We start from the raw sequence: 20,237 nt of genomic DNA on the forward strand, positions 1-20,237 counted from the left end.
AGTTCCCTTTGTTCACGCAAAGAGCTTGTTAAGCCAGAAAAAGCTCTTTTACTCCTGGAAGGGGCCTTCTGCTCACACAAGGTCACCTCTCTTCTGGATTCAACCACATACATTGTAATGTCCTTCATAAGTCAGTCAGTTACCTTGAATGTGCTTGTGATGGTGAGCTGCCCATCCATGACCCACTTAGAATCGCACATGGCTTTCCAGATCCACAAAACAGGAAGCCTTTTGAAGGATCAGGCCTGCCAGCGTTCACTAAAGCCGTCGCCTTGTCGTTTCAATTGACCATTTTCTTAGCCCATCTTCTGGACCCAAAGGTGTTAGAGTGCCCTCCTGACTCCATGCTGCCCATTTGATTGACTAGACTTGTTTACCTGGGATATTCAGGCCCCTGTCTGGAATATTCAGACCTCTTCTCCCAGGCATTTAGCAATATGTAATGAGCATCAGTCTGTTTTTTGGGCTCAGCGTTTCTAAAGTTGTTACAGTGGTTTTAATTGTATGCACATTTTGCCTGTTTCTGTGGTTTTTAATTTTTGTATATTGTTTTAAAATGTTTTATCTTATGTGAACTGCCCAGAAAGCTTCAGCTATGGGGCGGTATACAAATGCAATAAATAAATACCATAACAATGAACTAAGAGTCTTGTATCCTTCGGTCATGCTGATCACCTTTGTCCACCTATGGTTGCTGTGTGTGCTGCAACTATCCAGGTGACCCCTGTGTTCTATTTTACCTCTAGCAAGCTTTTAACCCGCTTATTTTCAAGTATCCATGCTGCTTTCCCCTTTTGTATATTATATTCCTTTAATAAACTTCTTTCCCCAACATGAGCCTGAAGTCAGAGTAGGAGTTTCTGACACCCCGAAAGAGGCTTCTCTTTGCACCTGCCTGACTACTCAGATTCACGTACTTATGCCTAAGAAGAAAGCAAGTTGTGTTGCAGTTTTATCTGGCTGCTGCCTCTTCTAAGCAGATAATTATCTTACCACTCTGGAATTTCCTTTCTGGCCGGAAGATCCAAGAATTCCAGCATTAACTGATGCGATTTAAAGAAGCACAAGGAAATTACTTTTTATTGCGTTTATAACAGTTGTTGTAGAGAAGATAGAATCTTATTTATTACATTTCTATGCTGCCCAATAGCCAAAGCTATAATTCCACTTTCCAAGACCTATATACTGGGGTGGGTGAACCATGGCTATGATGTTGTATTGAAAGCTCTCAGTTGTCCCCACACCCAAATATTATATATATATATACCCCTGCTTGTGGAAAATCTGGCAAGAAAGCAAATAAAGCACCTTTATGGCAATATTTTGGGGTACAAGTCTACTGAAAGGAAAGAGAAAAGAAATCTGTTTTATTTACACAGAAAATATCACAGTTAACATATGAACCAGCTGACAATTGCATGAACTGGATTCTACTCTTCTCCCTTGTCTTGTCTTTGAATATGATGTTGAATATGATGTTGTGAATGCAAAGCTTCAAAGCCAACTAGGGTAGCACAGGGGTGAGTGCAACTTTTATTTAATGGTTGGATTCCATGTGTTACTCTGGGATTGCACCAGCCCGCAGTTCTATCTGCTCTCGATTTTACTCTTTTTTGGTTCATCATCCTAAACAGCCAGTTCTAGGCCTTGATATTCGTAGTTGGGTCTCTATTCCCACCCATGCCCAGGCCCTAGATTGAGCTGTACAGTTTGATACATAAGAGGGGTCATAAACAAAAAAAACCACCAACTTGCATAAGCAGCTTAGGCTAGGCAATTCCTTATCAAAGCAGAGATCTCGTTCTCAAATTGGTAAACCATTTGCAATAACTATGTATGATCTCTCTCAAACATGTTATATAAAACGTATTAGTCAACACACATAATTCTTAGTACATATAAGATTCATTATAAGACACCCTAACAGCCATTCTTCCATTTTCCATCTTGCAATAAATGCCATGATTTTTTCAATAGTGAGAAGTAAACTCCAATCACATATTACTTTTTTGTATGCACAATCCAATTCTACACGGCTTTTTAAAACTTGACATTGGCCATATCAGAGTATTTCATACACTGGATCTCCAATATTCGAGGGTGGACTTGGTGTGTATCTAAATACATTGTAGGAAATGTCTAAGGTAATTAGTGGGGGCAGTATTTCAACACACTTCTAGAAAGCAAAAATTAATTATAAACAGTCATCCTAGACCCTCTTCCCTTCACAGGTATGCTTTTTATCACAACAGAGGAAGTGGTGCAGATGTTTTACCCAACCAGTCTTCATATTTTAAAATGAAACGTCCTTGTTATCATTTGCATTTAGGTTTTAAAGGAGCCTCCAGAATCTCTCATCTAGCTACAGAAAGCCTATCTGAGGATTAGATCAGATGGCAATGCGAGTTTTGTTCATTTATAGCTCAGAATTCCCATTCTCCCAGAGGAATGTAACTCAAACACACACCATCAGGAACCACTACGGTATAAGCTACAGTAAAATAACAAAGGGCCTATTTAGCTTCCACTTCATTTTCCCTTGTTGATTGTGCCCCATAGTGAAATAATATGAGTTTTATTATAACTAAGATTTCCTTGATATGAAGCTTATTTGGGCAAAAAATAAAATAAACAGTGCAAAATGAACTTTAAAACAACAACAACAACCCCTAAAAAGTTTATACAAGATTCGTAGCACAATTTATCAGATATATGGATCATATCCCATTAGATGGTCCAAAAGATATAAGATGATGCCACATCTTTTTAGATCCTCAAAGGACTCTTTAGATCCTTCTTCCATAGAAAATATACTGTTCATACATGGGCTCCAAAGATATACTTAATGCCCAAGGCATTTAAAAAAGCCCTGGAAACAGACGGGACGGTACTGCATCGGTGTACCGCTTCCAGTCCTTGCCATACTTGCTTAAGCATCGGTGTTCATCCCTGATACAACGGTGGACCAGAAGAATAGTCATGTAAATGATGTAGAAATAAGGCAAGATGTCCTCAAAACCACAACACAGACAGTAGGCCAGAGAGCCCATCAAGTCTCCTGTGTAATTAAAATGGCGTGCCACTCCCCAGAATCCTGAAGTCAACAGTTTACTGTAGTGTTTGGTCCCATCAGCTGACATATAGGAGCATTCAATGTATTGGGGCTTCTTGCCCCAGATTTTACAGTTCCCATCAGTGCGACGAAAAAGATCTTTCTGATGATTGGCCATTCTGAAGATATAGTAGCTCACCAAACCCAGCAGTAGAATTCCAACTGCGTTACCTGTGGCAAGCTGAACAGGGTGATAGACCAAGTACAATCCCTGAAAAGAGATGGGTTAAAAGACCTTGTAAGTAGATGTTCTTATTTAATTGGATGTAATATAGTAATGTATGTATGTGTTTGGGATTGTTTGTTTGTTATTAATGTTTTTATTGGTTCTGGTCAATGACCGTAATAAATTTATTCATTCTTATTTAATTGGCACCCTTCCTTTTCTTCAGGAGTCCAAACTAGAGACTGGATCTGTCTTCGGCCAAAGAGAGGATAATTGTAATACTACTTTTATGATAAACACCCTAGTGTGCTCAATAGGTAAACCATAGAGCTCACTTTGCACTGAAAGACAGTATGGTGTTGTAGTAAAGGAATGACAGACATGTATTAGGGAGACCCAGGTTGAAATCCCCATCAGCCATTAAACTTGCTGGTTGATATAGGGGCAGTCACTATCTCTCAACAAGGATGTTGTGAGTGGAAAGAAAAGAACCCTGCATGCCACTTCAAAAGCAAGATGGGATATACATAGAATGAAAAAACAAAGGATCAACTACATTTAAATTATTAATATGGCTTGGGATGTTTGGAGTCATAGTATGTGTTCAAAGTAATTGAACAAGACCTTTGTTGTAGACTAATGATGCCATTGCTATGGCTATTGCTTCTATGAATTATTGCACTTCCCATAATGGAGAAAATACCTGCAGAGTATAGAGATAAGGGAGCCAAACGCAGTCTCCCCAGCCTAGATACCATCCAAAATGATCATGGCAGATGTCAATTGTTTTCAGATACCAAGTTTCATTCCAGAAGAAGTCCAAAACATATATACCCTGAAAAGAACACACTGTCAGATATCACAATAGCTAGTCATAGGTGGGCAAATGAACCAACACTATCCTTCCTGAGAATAAGAAGCTCAGTTTTATCTATATGGACTGTAGAGTCAACAACCATCCTTCTTTGAGTTGCTTCTGCTCAGCCTTAATGATTACCATAGATCTTAATCAATGATCATCTCACCATATTTATAAGACTATGCTATAAGTGATGTTCAATTTTTAATTAACTGTTTGTTTGTTTAGATATCCAAAAGATTTATAAGATGCCTTTTAGGGAAAACTCCCATGGTGGCATACAAATTTAAAAACACAACACGCAATAAAATAATGATAAAACAGCACAATAATAAAATCAACATTAACAATTACAAAATTACTAGACTCTTTCTCCTAATTTTTCTCCTCCATATAGAAACGTTCCCAAATAAATGGCCCACCCATCCAGAGTTATATAGTAAAAGGATAAACAAGTGTGATCAGCATGAAAGAGACTTAAGTAAGATGAAGGGTTGTATTCAACTCTGCTCCAGCACTAGCACTAAGATGTTGTGCTAGTGTAAACCAACGCTTGTGCCACGTAACTGGCACTCGCTAGGGCAATGGGGAAAAGTGGAAATTTGCCACTGGACACATTGGACACAAGCCACAATTCATAGAATTATACTATCATTGAGCTACAACTAAATAAACACAAGATTGCATTCTGTTTTAGCTACAAAACATCATCAGCTTTATTGTTAAGAGCATTTAAGATTAACCTAGATTTTAATGAGTCTGTGCTTACCTGTAGGACATTGATAAGTATCATTGAGTTAGTTACTTGTCCATACAATTCCTTCTGTTTTGCTGCATAGGAGAGGTTAATAATAGTCCATGCTACAATTCCTGGGCGACCATTGAAAAACAGTTTGAAATCAAACCACTTTCCTAAACGAGGATTAAATTCAACCCCCATCATGAAGTTGTAGAAGAAGTTACCAGTGAATTTGCTAAAATGATATATAAAAACACAGAAACAAAAAGATTCATGTAAAAACAATCTAAAAAACTTATTATTTCAATTTATCCCCCGCCTATACATAGAATACTCTAGGCAGCAGTATGAAATTGAGGGAATTTAAATCCCATCTACCAAAGCTGCATGCAATTACGGATGTAAATACATGATGTTCAACTAAAAATGACACATATTCTTTCTATATCTATGATCTCAAGTGGCAAGTTAAAGCAGGGCAGTAGCTAATTAGCTTTATGAAGATGAATTTGAAAAATGCAGTTAACATCATAACTAATGTTAACATCATACATTTAATAATACAAGCAATGCCAACATACCAATCTTTTGCATTAGAAGGGAAAAAGTAGCCTTTTATCATTGCAAAAATGGACACCAAATAGCCCAGAATATTTGCACACCACAAGAGTGGAATCCAGTTGTCAAAAATGATGGTGGGTGAGAACCAGCGGAAGACGTAAACATTTGAAAACCAGAGCGCATGTGTGATAAGCCAGGATTGAAGTCCATTGATCTCATATTTAAGTACAGTGCCTGAAAGGGAAGAGAGTGTGTTGATTCAGTACAGCAGTGATGCCGTGGGTTTGCATATGCTTGTGACCTTTGCAGTTCTTTTCAGGATGTGTGACTCAGGGCATCAGTCTCCTCCCGACCCCTGGGAAAGCCCTCTTTTTCAATCTCTGCACTCCATTTCCAAGCATGGAGACATACCCAGAAACATGCAGTTATACATTAGTTATACATTTTTAGTCAACAGTAGGATTTTGCTATACACAGTAAAACCACAGAAAAGGGATTTTTTCATTCTAGGCTTAGCTCATAACACTTGTTTTCTCTAATTCTTAAGAGTTAATAGCTATACACTAACATAGCTATACTGTAAACATAACTATACATGTTTATATAGAAAAACATCCTTCAACTGAGTCTTAAAGCATTTAGAATTTATCCATTCTGAAGAGCTGTTCTAGGATACCTGTTTTAAATTAAATAATGATTAATCTGAGATAGTTCTCACTGGAGTCTGTAGGCAAATTATAAAATTGTGAGAACAACATTGGGCCTGTTCAGACGCACTTAGCACTAACCACAAAGCATGCTGTGGCACACAACACTTTAAGCCGTGGTTAAGGTCGCTAACCCTGCTGCAGATGGCCCGACTGTGGTTAGGGAGTGAGCAGGGTTTAGCAAAACGCATCGCACAAGATACCTTAAACTGTGCTGCTTAATCAAAAGCCGTAACCAGCAGGCTTTAAGGTGTCTTCTGAACAGGCCCTTTTGATGTGTGTAAAAGGGAATTTCATTCTGTGAAATAAGTCTATGCTCCAGGTGAAAGGTTAAGAAATCCCCCCTACAACATTCCCGCATGGCGGATTCTAAGTGCATCTTAGACAAAGGAAAAACTTTCAACCAATCAGCGTCGAATGTAGACTGTGAGGTATGAATTGTATTCACCTTAACTTGTATTGGCGATGTAACCTAGTTTATCTCTAATGGACGGTAAAGTCCATTAGAGATAAGAGCACTGACCAATTATGTTACTAACAAGTGATGTAACCAGAGTCTATATATTCTAGAGGATCCCTTTGTTCGGGAGCTCTTAATTTGCATTTCGTGAGCTCCAATGTTGCAACATTTACTTACGAATAAATCTTAACTTGCATTCTCCAACCTGGTGTGTTCATTGGCAAAGTATACACTGAGGGAATGGCCTGTCTGGCTCTCGGGTTTGAGGGCTGACAAACTGGCGAGCCAGCCAGGAGAAGCTGCTCAAAAGGCCTGCCCTCAGTTTCCCCCCTACGGCTCCTGTTGCCTTGGAGATAGAGAAAAAGACCAGCGCGCACCAGATTTTTCCGGGGTCATTCCCCTCCCTTGCTGGCAGGGGCTGGGAGGGGGAGTTCTGACGGTGGACACTAGGAGAATCAAGCTAAAATCTGACAGAGGAGAGAGAGAGAGGGAGGGAGGGAGGGAGGGAGAGATCTTCTGAAATGGGTAAGTTCCTTTTTATTTCTGGATTAAAGGGATAAGGGAAAGGTGAGGGGGCAGTGGTAATAGATCTCACTTAGAGATCTGTTGCACTTAGGAGCAACAGAAAAGCAGAGGATAGGCCTCCCTGTTCTCCTTTTATTGATCTAAGGAAGAATCAAAGCGTTAAACAGGAGATCTTGCGTAGATGCTAAGGTAGTAAAACCTGTATTCAGATAAAGGATCTGAAAGCTGAGCAACACTGCTCTCCTGTGGTTAAAATAAATAAATAAAATAAATCGGGAACTACCCAATCAAAGATCCCTCTGGCAACGCCTTTGAACTGTATTTTGAAAAACTGGAACAGGTTTGCTAGTCAAACTAAGACAAAGAAACGTTTGAAGTTCTTGTGTATAAAAGAATGGCCCCAATATAAGCTGGAATGTGGAGAAATTGGGCCAGAATTTGGTAGTCTGAGTTACAATTCCATTTTGCAGTTGAATCTCTTTTGTGAATGCAAAGGGAAATGGAATGAAATTATGTATGTGAGTGCTTTTATGTCTTTGTTTTGTGATGAATCAGCTCAAATGTCTTGTGGCTTGCATGGGGGAGGGGGGATGATGGCTTTGCGTGGTTTGGGCAATGGTATTTTGGCACCAAAGTCTGCTCCAGCTCAGGAGGAGGAAAATGTAGCCTTTTTGGTGCCCGCTTTAGCTCCTGTGAGGCAGAGACACCCCCCCAACAGACAGCTCAGGCGCTGAATGTGAATCATGTGGCATCACAGATGCAGAAGAGTGGGGAGCCAAGCAGCCCACTTGATTCCTCTTCAAGTGGGTCGGATCAGGAGGAGGGGTTAGAGGAGCAAGGAGAGAAGGTTATTTCCCCGCCCCCCTGTGGTGGCCAGAGTGCAAAGCAAAGATGCCGTCTTGGCCCCCTTGAGGCAAGCGGTGGGACCAACAGGTGCTCCGGTGCTCGTCCATGTCCCTGTCACAACTACTGATCTACTTAACTGGTAGCAGTCAGTTGGATCTTATCGCCAAAACCCCCAGGCCATGGAACCATTGGTCACCACCATAGTCCTCACTCATGACCCTATGTGGGCTGATGTCCAGGCTTTATTGACAGCTCTCCTAACCCCAGAAGAGAAAGGATTGGTTTTGGAGAAGGCAAGGGCTCTAAGCTTAACATAAAATAGAGGGGGAGATCAAGATGCATTATGTCCAAAGCAAGATCCCAACTGGAACCCAAATGACGGAGGTGACAAGCAAAGCTTGAATAATTACAGGAGTTTGATATTGGATGGGCTTAAGGAAGCAATCTCTAAACAGAAAAACTTATCTAAGCTTTATGAGATACATCAGGCCCCAGAAGAGAATCGTTCTGCTTTTTATGAATGCTTATGCATGAGAGCCAGGCAATGGACTGATTTGGGCCTGGAAGAGCAAGAAAATGCTAAACTGTTTACCATGCTCTTTATTGGACAGGCAGCACCTGATATCAGAAAAAAAAAATGCAAAAAAAAAAGAGGGTGCTGAAGCCATGAACATTAGCCAGCTAATAGAAATTGCATATAAAGTGTTCTCTAATTGTGAGCAGGTAAAAGAGAGAAAGGAGGACAAATGTATACAGACACAGGCAACCTTGTTGGCAGCAGCAACTGTAGAACAGAGAGGACATGGGAGAGGCAGAGGACGTGAAAGGGGGGGTACCCCCTGTAGAAGGAGCAAGGCAAGGTTACCGGCTAGGACGCAATCAGTGTGCTTTTTGTAAACTGGAAGGACACTGGAAGGATGAGTATCCCAAAAAGAGAGATGGAGAGAAAGAGGGGAAAGAAAAGTAATGGCGTTGGAAGAGGAATCAGAGTGACTAGAACCGGGGGCTAAAGAAAAGCTTATATCTACCTCCCCCAGAGAGCCCCTGGTTAAAATAAAGGTGGGGAAGGAATGGATTCATTTTAAAGGACCTCTGTCTAAAGTTAGAATTCCTGTTGTAGGGGCTATTGGCAAACAGGTGATTCGGCAGTTTGCAGCCCCAATGGAGTGCAAGATAGGAGGGAATTCAGTCTCCCATTCATTTTTGTACATGCCAGAATGTCCCCTCCCACTGTTTGGGCCAGATTTATTGTGCAAGTTGCAGGCCCAGTTGACATTCTCTGACAACAAAATTGTTATGAAGTTTCCTAATGAAGAGGCATGGAAGGCCCAGGTGTCTTATTGCTGAAGCCAGCAGAGGGAGGTGTGGCTTTGCCTAAAGCCAAGACTGCCAAGGTGCACTTACACTTGGAACCAGCAGAGGGAGATGGTACTCCGTCAAAACCTTTGTTTTCACAGTTAACAGAAAATGAAGAAATACCCTCTGAAATTGAACAGGCCGTGATGTCATGGGTGTGGGCAAAAGACAAACCAGGAAGGGCTAAGTGGGCCAGCCCAGCCAAGGTGGAACTGAAACCAGGAGCCACCCCACCTAGAGTACCACAGTATCCCATAAAAAAAGAAGCTAAAAAGGGACTGGAACCTATTGTAAAGCGTTTTTTGTTGCATGGACTGATTCATGAATGCCAATCTCCATTCAACAACCCCATTCTCATGGTAAAAAAACCGCATAGTCAAGAGCTGCACTTTTTTCAAGACTTAAGGGCCGTGAACAAATGCACAGCCACGCTCCATCCAGTGGTTCCTAATCCCTACACTTTATTAGCAACCTTGCCAGCCAATGATAAGTGGTTTACAGTGTTAGACTTGAAAGACGCCTTCTTTTGCATTCCACTTGAAGGGAGTCAAGAAATCTTCGCCTTCGAGTGGGAAGACCCAGAAACTGGGAGGAAGACTCAGCTGTGCTGGAAAGTTCTCGTCCAAGGGTTCAAGAACTCGCTAACCTTCTTCAGCCAAGCTTTGAGCACAGATCTCCAGAGATGGGACTGGGGCCCTTCAGGAACTTTATAGCAATATGTTGATGACCTACTTCTATCAGTGCCGATGAGAGGAGAATGCCATCTATTGACAGTGAGCCTGTTGAACTTTTTGGGACAGGCACCGGGTGTCTAAGAAAAAAGCGCAGATTGAGAAACAACAAGTTAGATACCTAGGATTTGATGTCTCACAGGGTCAGAGAGCCCTGGGCCCCAAGAGAAAGAAGCTATCTGCCGGATAGTGCCACCAAAGACCAAAAGACAATTGCGAGGCTTCCTGGGAATGGCAGGATTCTGTAGAGTATAGATTCCAAACTTTGGATTAAAGACCAAAGTCTTCTACGAGGCCACCGTGGGCAGTGAAGGAGTGCTGCAATGGACTGCAAAATGAAAAAAGGCTTCAATGAAGTCAAAGAGGCTTTGATGATGGCACCTGCCCTAGGCCTACCAGGTTTAGAGAAGCCATTTCAGTTCTATGTGCATGAGCATCAAGGAGTAGCTTGAGTCCTGACTCAGCTACTGGGAAGCTGGAAGAGACCAGTGGCTTATTTCTCCAAACAACTGGATTCAACCTGCCAAAGATGGCCCGCTTGTCTGTGAGCGATAGTAGCCACAGTTATGTTGGTGAAAGAATCTCAAAAGCTCACCTTGGGGCAAGCAATGACTGTATGCACTCCTCATTCGGTGTTGGCCGTGATGGATGCAAAAGGAGGGAATTGGCTCTCGCCAAGTCATATGGCTAGGTACCAAGCCATCCTTCTGGATCAAGGAGATATCAACCTGCAGATTTCCAACACCCTGAATCCAGCTACCTTGCTACCCCTGGAGCAAGAGGAAGAATTACAACATGATTGCATCCAGACCATTGAAAGTGTTTATGCCAGCAGACCTGATCTCAAAGATGCCCTGCTGCCCAATGCAGATGTGGAATTCTATACTGATGGGAGCAGCTTCATGGAAAATGGAATCCGGAAATCAGGATATGCAGTGGTCACTTTGTGGGACATGGTAGAAGCAAAATCTCTGCCTCCCAACACCTCTGCACAGAAAGCCAAACTTATAGCTCTGACCAGAGCTCTCCAGTTAGCAGAAGGAAAAATTGCTACAATATTTATGGACTCCAAGTTTACACACCCATGGGGCTATATGGAAAGAAAGAGGACTGTTAACTGCCAGCAAAAGCCCTGTGAAGCATGGGATGGAAATCTTAAACTTGCTTGAAGGCATTGGCGTGCAGACAGGGGGTTCAGGGGGTTCAGCTGAACCCCCTAATATGCTGCCGCCGCCATGTTTGCCCCGTCCCTGCCAAAATACCGGGGTTGTGGTTACTGGACCCGCAGCAACCACAACTCCAACTTACCGGGCCTAAATTTCCCTGGCAAGTGGCGGCGGCCATCTTGAATCTCGCCCGAACTCACGCGAGATCTCGGCAGCTGGCTGGGAACTCTGTGAGACCCAGCCAACAGCCGAGATCTCACGTGAGTTTGGGCGAGATTCAAGATGGCCGCCACGTGGGGTGGGCGATGAGAGCAAGGTGAGGGGTTGGGGGCTGTGTGCAACAACGCAGCCTCCAGCACCCCACCCCCCAGCTCAGAAGAAGCAGAAGCAAGAAGAAGCACAAGAAGCAGCAAGAAGAAGCACAAGAAGCAGCAAGAAGAAGCAAGCAGGAGGAGGAGGAGATAGAGGAGGAGGCAAGACTGAGGTTTGTGTGTGAGAGAGACTGTGGGGGTGCATGGGGTCTTGGAGTGAATGCACGTGTGCATGCATGTGTGTTTTTGGAGTGAGGGATGCTGAGTGTGTGTATGTGTGTGCATGCACACGTGTGCTGACAGTGTGAGTGTATTGATGTCTGAATGGGATGCCTGGTTGTTTGACTGAATGAATGTATGTTTGTAGTGGGGGTGGCTGTAGTTTTCTGTGACTTGGGGGGATGATTTGGAGACAGAAAAAGTCCTACAGCTCCCAGCATGTCCCAGCCAGCATGTTTACTTCTAAGTAGACATGCATGGGGTTGCACAGGGCTCTTTTTAGGGTTAAGGTTAGAACTAGGTCCAAGAGAAGTCAGCTTGAGTTAGGGTGCAATCCTATAGACAGAAAAAGTCCTACAGCTCCCAGCATGTCCCAGCCAGCATGTTTACTTCTGAGTAGACATGCATGGGGTTGCACAGGGCTCTTTTTAGGGTTAAGGTTAGAACTAGGTCCAGGAGCTTGTGTTTTTGCAAAGTTAGGTTGAGTTAGGGTGCAGTCCTATAGACAGAAAAAGTCCTACAGCTCCCAGCATGTCCCAGCCAGCATAGATGGCTTGGGCATTCTGGAAGTTGTAGGACTTTTTTTCTGTCTGAACAGGCAGAGAATTGAGCCCAAGGATGGTAACAATATATCATAGAATCATAGAATGGCAGAGTTGGAAGGGGCCTACAAGGCCATCGAGTCCAACCCCCTGCTCAATGCAGGAATCCACCCTAAAGCATCCCCCACAGATACTTGTCCAGCTGCCTCTTGAAGGCCTCTAGTGTGGGAGAGCCCACAACCTTCCTAGGTAACTGGTTCTATTGTCATACTGCTCTAACAGTCAGGAGGTTTTTCCTGATGTCCAGCTGGAATCTGACTTCCTGTAACTTGAGCCCATTATTCTGTGTCCTGCACTCTGGGAGGATCGAGAAGAGATCCTGACCCTCCTGTGTGTGTCAATCTTTCAAGTATTTGAGGAGTGTTATCATGTCTCCCCTCAGGCTTCTCCTCAAGGCTAAACATTACCTCTGTTTCCTTTCCCCTCCGGGACACTCATACCTCTCCTGTCTGCAACCTCTCTCCCTCTTCTACCCCACACATAGGGGCATTTCTCTCTCTTCTTTCCCCAGGGCTCCCCCTACGCCAATCCTCTTCTTCTGCCCTTATTTTATTTAGAGTATTTTTATTTAGAGTATTTTTATCCCGCACCTCAGCCTAAAAGTCTCCCGGAGCGGCTTACAATAGATCAGTAAAGAAGACTGATGTGCCCTTGTGACGGTTTCCCATCCTCTCTTTTCTCCTTCATCTTCTGTCTTCTGCCAATAGCCCCTTCGCGGCCTTCCAGAGATGCCCCTAGTTCCAGATCTCCTACACTCCCACAAGTTTTCCAAATCTTGCCAGCCAGCCCTCTCTTATGCTAGGCTCGCAGCCACCCCTTGTCCTCACTATATTCACCCCAGAAGTCTCTCTCCTGGACCTCATTCCAAATTCTTTGCTCAGCAGCACACAGGGCAATCTTTTAAAATCATTATTAGGGCATTTGATGTATGGTGTATTCTCTGTATGGTGCTGGAACTTAAGATGACACTCATTGTTGTTAATGTGATAGAATCTGTTTTAAATGTGAATCTGTTTTAGTAAGTTTGGATTAGGTCATTATCTGATTAAATTTAAAGATGGTGAAAATTGACTGTATCTTTATATATGCCTGGTTATCACTACAGCAAAAAAATAGTATTCAGAGTCTCCATTTTAAAATGTGTATTTTTAAAGTACAGATTACTTGTTAATTAAAAAAAAATACAGTTTACTTCAGTTTTCGTTTATTTTGTTTGTTTGATGAATGAAAAAAAAGTCCTTTATTACTATATATTTAATCAATGTTTACCTTAAAAAAAAAATCCCTGGCTGAACCCCCTAATGAAATGTGCTGCGCACGCCTATGCTTGAAGGTGTCATCAAAACAACTCAAGTAGCAATGGTGCATTGCAAAGCCCACCAGAAGGAGGACAGTGAGGTCACCAAAGGGAACTGGAGAGCTGATGCAGTGGCAGAAAAGGCAGCCCAAGGAGGAACCAAAGAAGTCTCAGTGCTGGCATTGGTGCCTCAAGTGAAGTTACCAGAAGAACCACCAGAGTATACAACCAGAGAAAATCAGCTTGCAGAAAACCTGGGAGCCGTGGAAAAGGAAGCTGGATGGTGGATCTTACCAGAAGGACAAGTGTTGGTGCCAAAGCTAACCCTCAGCCATGTGATCCAGGAATACCATCAAGGCACCCACCTGGGAGCAGATGCCATGACCCAAGGTCTCCAGAGAGTAGTAGTGGGACCTAGGATGCGGAAGATGGCCGATCAGATAGTGCAGAGATGCCCTGTTTGTTGTGCTAGCAATCCCAAGATTTCTCCAAAGCCCCCTCCCGGGGTAGGGAGATATGGACTCTTATCTGATGAATTGTGGCAAGTGGACTTCTCCGAAGTCCCCAAGAAAGGACATTTGAAACACCTGTTGGTATTTATAGACACTTTAACTGGATGGATGGAAGCATTCCCCTGCCGGACTAACCAAGCCAAAGAAGTAGTTCGAATGATTCTCAGGGACTTGATCCCGAGGTTTGGGGTCCCTGAAGGCTTGGGCTCAGACAGGGCCCCTCATTTTGTTTCAACTGTGACTCAGGGGGGTGCCAAAGCCTTAGGGATACAGTGGGGTCTTCACACTGCTTGGAGACCACAGTCTAGTGGGCAGGTGGAGAGAATGAATCAAACTTTGAAAAGACAGCAAAAATCTGTCAAAAGACTCACTTGAAATAGCCAGAAGCTTTACCCCTTGCCTTACTTAGAGTTCACATTGCCCCTAGAGCCAAATTGGGAGTTAGCCCATTCGAGTTAATGTATGGGAAACCCTACCCTAAGAATCCAGTGGTGGAGCATGGGAGCCAAATGAATGTAAGGGGGGAAACATGGGTAAAAAATTATTTGCATTCTCTCTTGGCTGTGTTGTTTTCTCTCCACAGATAACTACACGAGCAACTTCCTTTGCTGTTGGACATTCCAGTCCATAAGTTTCAGATTGGAGATGAGGCCCTGATCTGAACATAGAAGGATGAACCTCTACAACCTAAGTGGAAAGGGCCTTACTTAGTTATCCTCTCCACTCATGCAGCAGTAAAAGTCCAGGGAGTAAAGGCATAGATCCATCGTACCAGAGTAAAAACAGCTCCAGATGTTCAGCCCAGAGGAAAAGAGGGTAAGAGTGCCACTCTGGAAGCTGGCACAAAAACTGGACAACATTGGACAGCTGAACCAATAGAGGGACTAAGGTTCTTGTTCAAAAAGCAACAATGATGCAGAAAGTAACTGTTCTCCTGTGCTTAATGGGAGCGAGAGAATGGTTGTCAAAGTGGTCTGTAACAGGTCAAAGTAGGTTGATGAAGAAATTTGAATCACATCAGAATGTATGGGTACACATTGCTCAGCAGATAGTGAATACATCTCACTTTTGTTTGAAAGGGGAGACCTCGGCACAAGATGTCTTGACCACATGTATGATAGGGGTGCCCACACCATTAAAACCGCCCAGAGAGCCCTGGCTATGGGAGCGGTATATAAATTTAATAAATAAATAAATAAATAAATAAAACGTTCAAAATTATTTTTCCAGGTCAAGAAAACCCCCAGAAACCCTGTCACATTTGAAGACTTTGCACAGTGGACGCCAGCTGTAACCAAGCTGAGCAGTGAAATGTTTCATATTCAGGTCTGGAGAGTGACATCACTCAAGGGCTCTGAGTGTGTCCGGTTTGTAGGCTGTACCAAAAATTGTATAAGTGTCACCCAGAAGGGAGACCCCCTTCTGCAGTGCCTTGAAGTCACGGACTACCCATCTTGTCATGCCTATGAACCGCTCCTTCCAGGGTGGTTTTTATTGTGCGGAAGGCAAGCCTATTCATACATCCCAATTAATGAGACTGGGGGACTTTGCACAATAGGCAGACTCACTATATGGCTACCAAGGAAGCCCCAACCAGAGGATGGACCCCAGCTTCGCCCCCAAACAACCACCTCACCATCCCATCGTCAAAAGCAAGGTGTAGTTTTGGATGAGCCATGTGACAGCAACATAGATTTACTGAATAAAGCAGAAACCGTATCTCTAGCAATGTCACTGGTGGGCATCCTGGGCTTGGCTGTAGCTGACAGTGTGCAATTAAACAAGGTGGCCTGTGCCCTGGCCAAAGGTCTGAATTACACTTCGCAAGCCATTGCAGATCTAAGTGCAGACATACAAGGGATAAGAGCTGCCACCCTGCAAAATCGAGCAGCCATCTGTTGCTAAGACACAACCATGGGTGTGAAGAATTTGAAAGGATGTGTTGTTTTAATTTGTCTGACAATTCAGAGCTGGTAGAGTCAAAAGTGTGGAAATTATTACACGATATTGTGTCACACGTTACACAAGATCAGGGACTTGATTTCTCATGGCTCACCTCTTGGCTTCCTAATTTCTCATGGTTAAAGCAACTTTTTATCTTCCTTATAGCTTTTGTATGTATATTTCTTATGATCTGTTGTGGGGTACAATGTATGCCTATCTGTTGTAGTGCCTTTAAGAATATGTTGCCAGCCTCATCTAGCCATGTATTGCTTGCAATGCCAGCTATCCAGGACCCAATTTGGAAGAACCAGGAAGATGCGAAGAACTTCCTAGAGATGCAAAACATGGTCAAGGGGTATAAGTCTGTTTTGTAAAAAGATATACCTTGAAGGGAGGATTTGATGTGTGTAAAAGGGAATTTCATTCTGTGAAATGAGTCTATGCTCCAGATGAAAGGTTAAGAACACACACACACACACCCCAAGATTCCTGCATGGCGGATTCTAAGTGCATCTTAGACAAAGGAAAAACTTTCAACCAATCAGCGTCGAATGTAGACTGTGACGTATGAATTGTATTCACCTTAACTTGTATTGGCGATGTAATCTAGTTTATCTCTAACGGACAGTAAAGTCCATTAGAGATAAGAGCACTGACCAATTATGTTACTAACAAGTGATGTAACCAGAGTCTATATATTTTAGAGGATCCCTTTGTTCGAGAAGCTCTTAATTTGCATTTCGTGCTGGAGCTCCAATGTTGCAACATTTACTTATGAATAAATCTTAACTTGCATTCTCCAACCCGGTGTGTTCATTGGCAAAGTATACACTGAGGGAGTGGCCTGTCTGTCAGCCTGTCTGGCTGACACTTTGACTATTATTTCAAAATATTTCACAATAGAAAAGGAGGGTAGAAATATTTTAAAACAAACAGTACGTTAAGCCAAGCCTGAGAGTGCATCAGATTGCCAGTCTGGCTGTAGCAGTGGAAGGCTTAAGTAGCTGCAATGAGGGAGAGACCGATGATGATGATGATGATGATGATGATGATGAATTATTACATTTATATACCGCCTTACAGCCAAAACTATCTGGGCGGTTTACATAGAGCACCTATCAGTAGTTGGGCCTTAAGATGAGTGATAAGTATCAGGTTCCCATACAATAGAACAAGTTGCAGCCATCTCAGCAGGTAGAACTGGCAGTCCCAGCTATTGCCACAAATTCCTTTAAACTTCAGAGCACCGACATGGGGCTACTAATGCATTTGGGAAAGCAGTGCTGGAGGAGTGGTTCTTAAAACAAAACCATTTCCCACCCAAAGCCATTGCTGGGATATTATGCACACCCCAGCCCAGTTGCTATTTGGTCCCCTTCCCTAGCAAAGCTTCCGTGATCAAAGTAGCAGTTCCACACAGCCATTCTGAAGCAAAAGAAACAAAAATATCCTGATCACAGAGGAAATAGCAAATACCAGAAACGTCTTTAAATACTTTTCGGCAACAAAAATTAGAAACCTTTGTTTTGATCTGAACTATGGAAAAGATTGAGAAGGATCCATATCTGGCGCATGTTTTTGAGAAGGATATCTGAGGTGATAAGATAAACAGCCACCACATTGTTAAATTTAAAAGCAGTGACGCTGCAGATATTAAAAGCTTGTTTATACAAGTGAGTTTTAAAGACCAGTGTGAATAGAGGGGAGAAACCCCAATGGATTTTCCCAGAAGTGTATTTCACAGTTTCAGCACCCCCACCAAAAAGGTCCCGTGGTAGGTCTTGTACCTCTCATCTTAACTCTCATAAAGACATGAGAGAAATCAGGGCTTCCAAGAATGACCTTAAATGCTGGGTATTCATATGGTACCTATAAAATAATGCTGGGGTCTTCAATCAACATCTCTCTTGGGGCCTGCCAGACTCCCTTCCCCTCCTGATTTTATTTTTATTTTTAAAGATTTTGTGAAAATGAAAAACTCTTAAAATCATGGAAGGCTGGCATGCTTCAAAATGAAGTGGCACTCTCCTGCTCCATCTTCATTTGGCTTCTAAACAGTGGTTTTGTGTTTCAGAGCTTAGAGCCCACCTCTGCTTTGCAGGGCCGGGCAAACCTCGTATTAGGCCCAGACCAGATGAGAAATGTAGGCCCCATTTCAAACGGCTCATTAAGTATTTTTTAATCAGTTCTAAATACATATGAACTAGAACCATTTATTAAAAAGGTAATGTCAAGCACTTCTATTCAAGATGTACCCTATTTTCCGGCGTATAAGACGACTTTTTAACCCAGGAAAATCTTCTCAAAAGTCGGAGGTCGTCTTATACGCCGGGTGCCGTCTTATAGGGCGGGTGCTGTAACTTCCAAACTTACTGTTTGGGTTCTGACGGTGTCGGGGGGTTGAGGCAGGCAAAGGGAGCGCGAGCTCCTGAGTTCTGTGTGTGTGTGTGAGAGAGAGAGAGAGAGAGAGAAAGCGAGCGAGAGAGCGCGAGGGAGGGCCTGACGGAGGTCTGTGTTCTGTGTGTGTGTGTGCGCATGTGTGTGTGAGAGATTTGAGAGGCAGAGAAGGAGGTAATAGGATTGAAATCAAATCTGATGTTTTTTTAATTTTTATTTGGTGTGCGTTGGAAGAGGGGTAGTCTTATACGGTGAGTATATCCCAAACTCTATATTTTAACTGGAAAAGTTGGGGGTTGTCTTATATGCCCAGTCGTCTTATACGCCGGAAAATACGGTATATAAGACATCACTTCTTCACATTTAGAAATGCTTTACGTGCTTTTCTTTGGGCAAATTCATCATCAACAACAGAAAATTCAAGCAACTTTGCCTTGTCATTGTTAATGTTCAAAACTGCTAATCCATTCAAATGTTCTTGCACCATTGCAGACCGAAAGTATGACCTGATTTGTTTTAGGACACTGAAGCTACTTTGTAACAAATCTTTTCCAAAGGGTCCCTCTTTGCCTCTACCAGGGGGACTTGGAGTAGGCCCCCGCAAAATTGTAGGCCCATGCCAACTGGCCCCACTGCCCCGCCCCCTCTGCCCAGCCCTGCTGCCTTGTACGAGGTACTTGGGCAAGTTACTTTTCTTTTAGCCTCACCAGTTTGCCTCTGGAAAAGGAATCTTTTTTGATTGGACAGACCCACAATGGCAGCCACTTCTAAATGTGCCCTCCAGCCCCCAAATGAAATGATCCATGGTGTGGGGAGCAAAAATAGGTGCTAACCAGCATCCAAACTGCAATACTTTAAAGCTTTAATGCATAAAGCTTTAATGCTTTATGTGTGTATGTTCTGTGTTTTAAAATTTATAATTTTGTATACTTGTTTTTATCTCAATTTTAGAATTTCTGTAAACCGCCCAGAGAGCTCTGGCTATGGGGGTGGTATATAAGTGTAATAAATAAATAAATAAATAAAAAATAATAAATGATGGACAGAAATAGGGTAAAGGATTTAAAGAAGCGTTTTATGTAATTTCATAATAGTACCACAATAGATTTACAATATAACAGAAAGTTATTTATAATATCAGGCACGTAATATTTAGTGCTCTGACCACACGAAGGAATTTTATAATTGTGGTACGCTTGATAAACAATGCAACATGAAGTAGTTCACAGTTAAACAAAAACCACCGGTTTCTACTTCAAACTATTTATCCTCAAGATAACACATAAATAGCAACAAATTAATGATATTGGGAGTATCCTTAACAAATCTAATGTATAGCGAAAGAGAGAGAGAGAGAGAGAGAGAGAATGAGAGTGAATACCTACTACGGATGATAAATTTTGTTCAATTTGAGGAAAGAACCCTTTAATTCCTCCCCTCTCCCTACGCCAAAACCACCATGATGATGGTGAGTTTTATTGTTTTTTACAACTGATTTACGAATGTTTTGGATATGTAACATAAGATAATATATTATCTCCTATTGTGTCTTTCAGTCTGTAGAAGCTTAAAACGATATGGGTTTATTAAACCGGCAGCCTGTTAAACAAGTTTCTTACTAAGCATCTTGCAAGTATTAACAAGTTTCTTGCAACTATCAACAACAAACAAGTTTCTTACTAAGCATCTCACAACCATAAACAAGTTTCTTACTAAGCATATTGCAA

The 20,237-nt window shown here is 42.5% G+C and overlaps 1 protein-coding gene across 1 annotated transcript in view; it reads right to left on the reverse strand.

Moving 5' to 3' along the window:
* Positions 1–1,337: 1,337 nt before the first annotated feature.
* The window catches only part of LOC134392769 (7-dehydrocholesterol reductase-like), a 39,746-nt gene continuing 20,846 nt past the window's right edge, over positions 1,338–20,237 (reverse strand). The window contains exons 5-8 of the mRNA XM_063117372.1: positions 5,458–5,671; positions 4,907–5,111; positions 3,982–4,113; positions 1,338–3,323 (exon numbers count right to left, since the gene is read on the reverse strand). Of these exons, the coding sequence (XP_062973442.1) occupies positions 2,859–3,323; positions 3,982–4,113; positions 4,907–5,111; positions 5,458–5,671 (1,016 nt within the window). The 3' untranslated portion in view covers positions 1,338–2,858. The remainder of the gene's footprint in view (positions 3,324–3,981; positions 4,114–4,906; positions 5,112–5,457; positions 5,672–20,237) is intronic.

The sequence above is a fragment of the Elgaria multicarinata genome, chromosome 2 (genome assembly GCF_023053635.1).
Source record: "Elgaria multicarinata webbii isolate HBS135686 ecotype San Diego chromosome 2, rElgMul1.1.pri, whole genome shotgun sequence".
In the NCBI taxonomy this organism is placed as follows: Eukaryota; Metazoa; Chordata; class Lepidosauria; order Squamata; family Anguidae; genus Elgaria; species Elgaria multicarinata.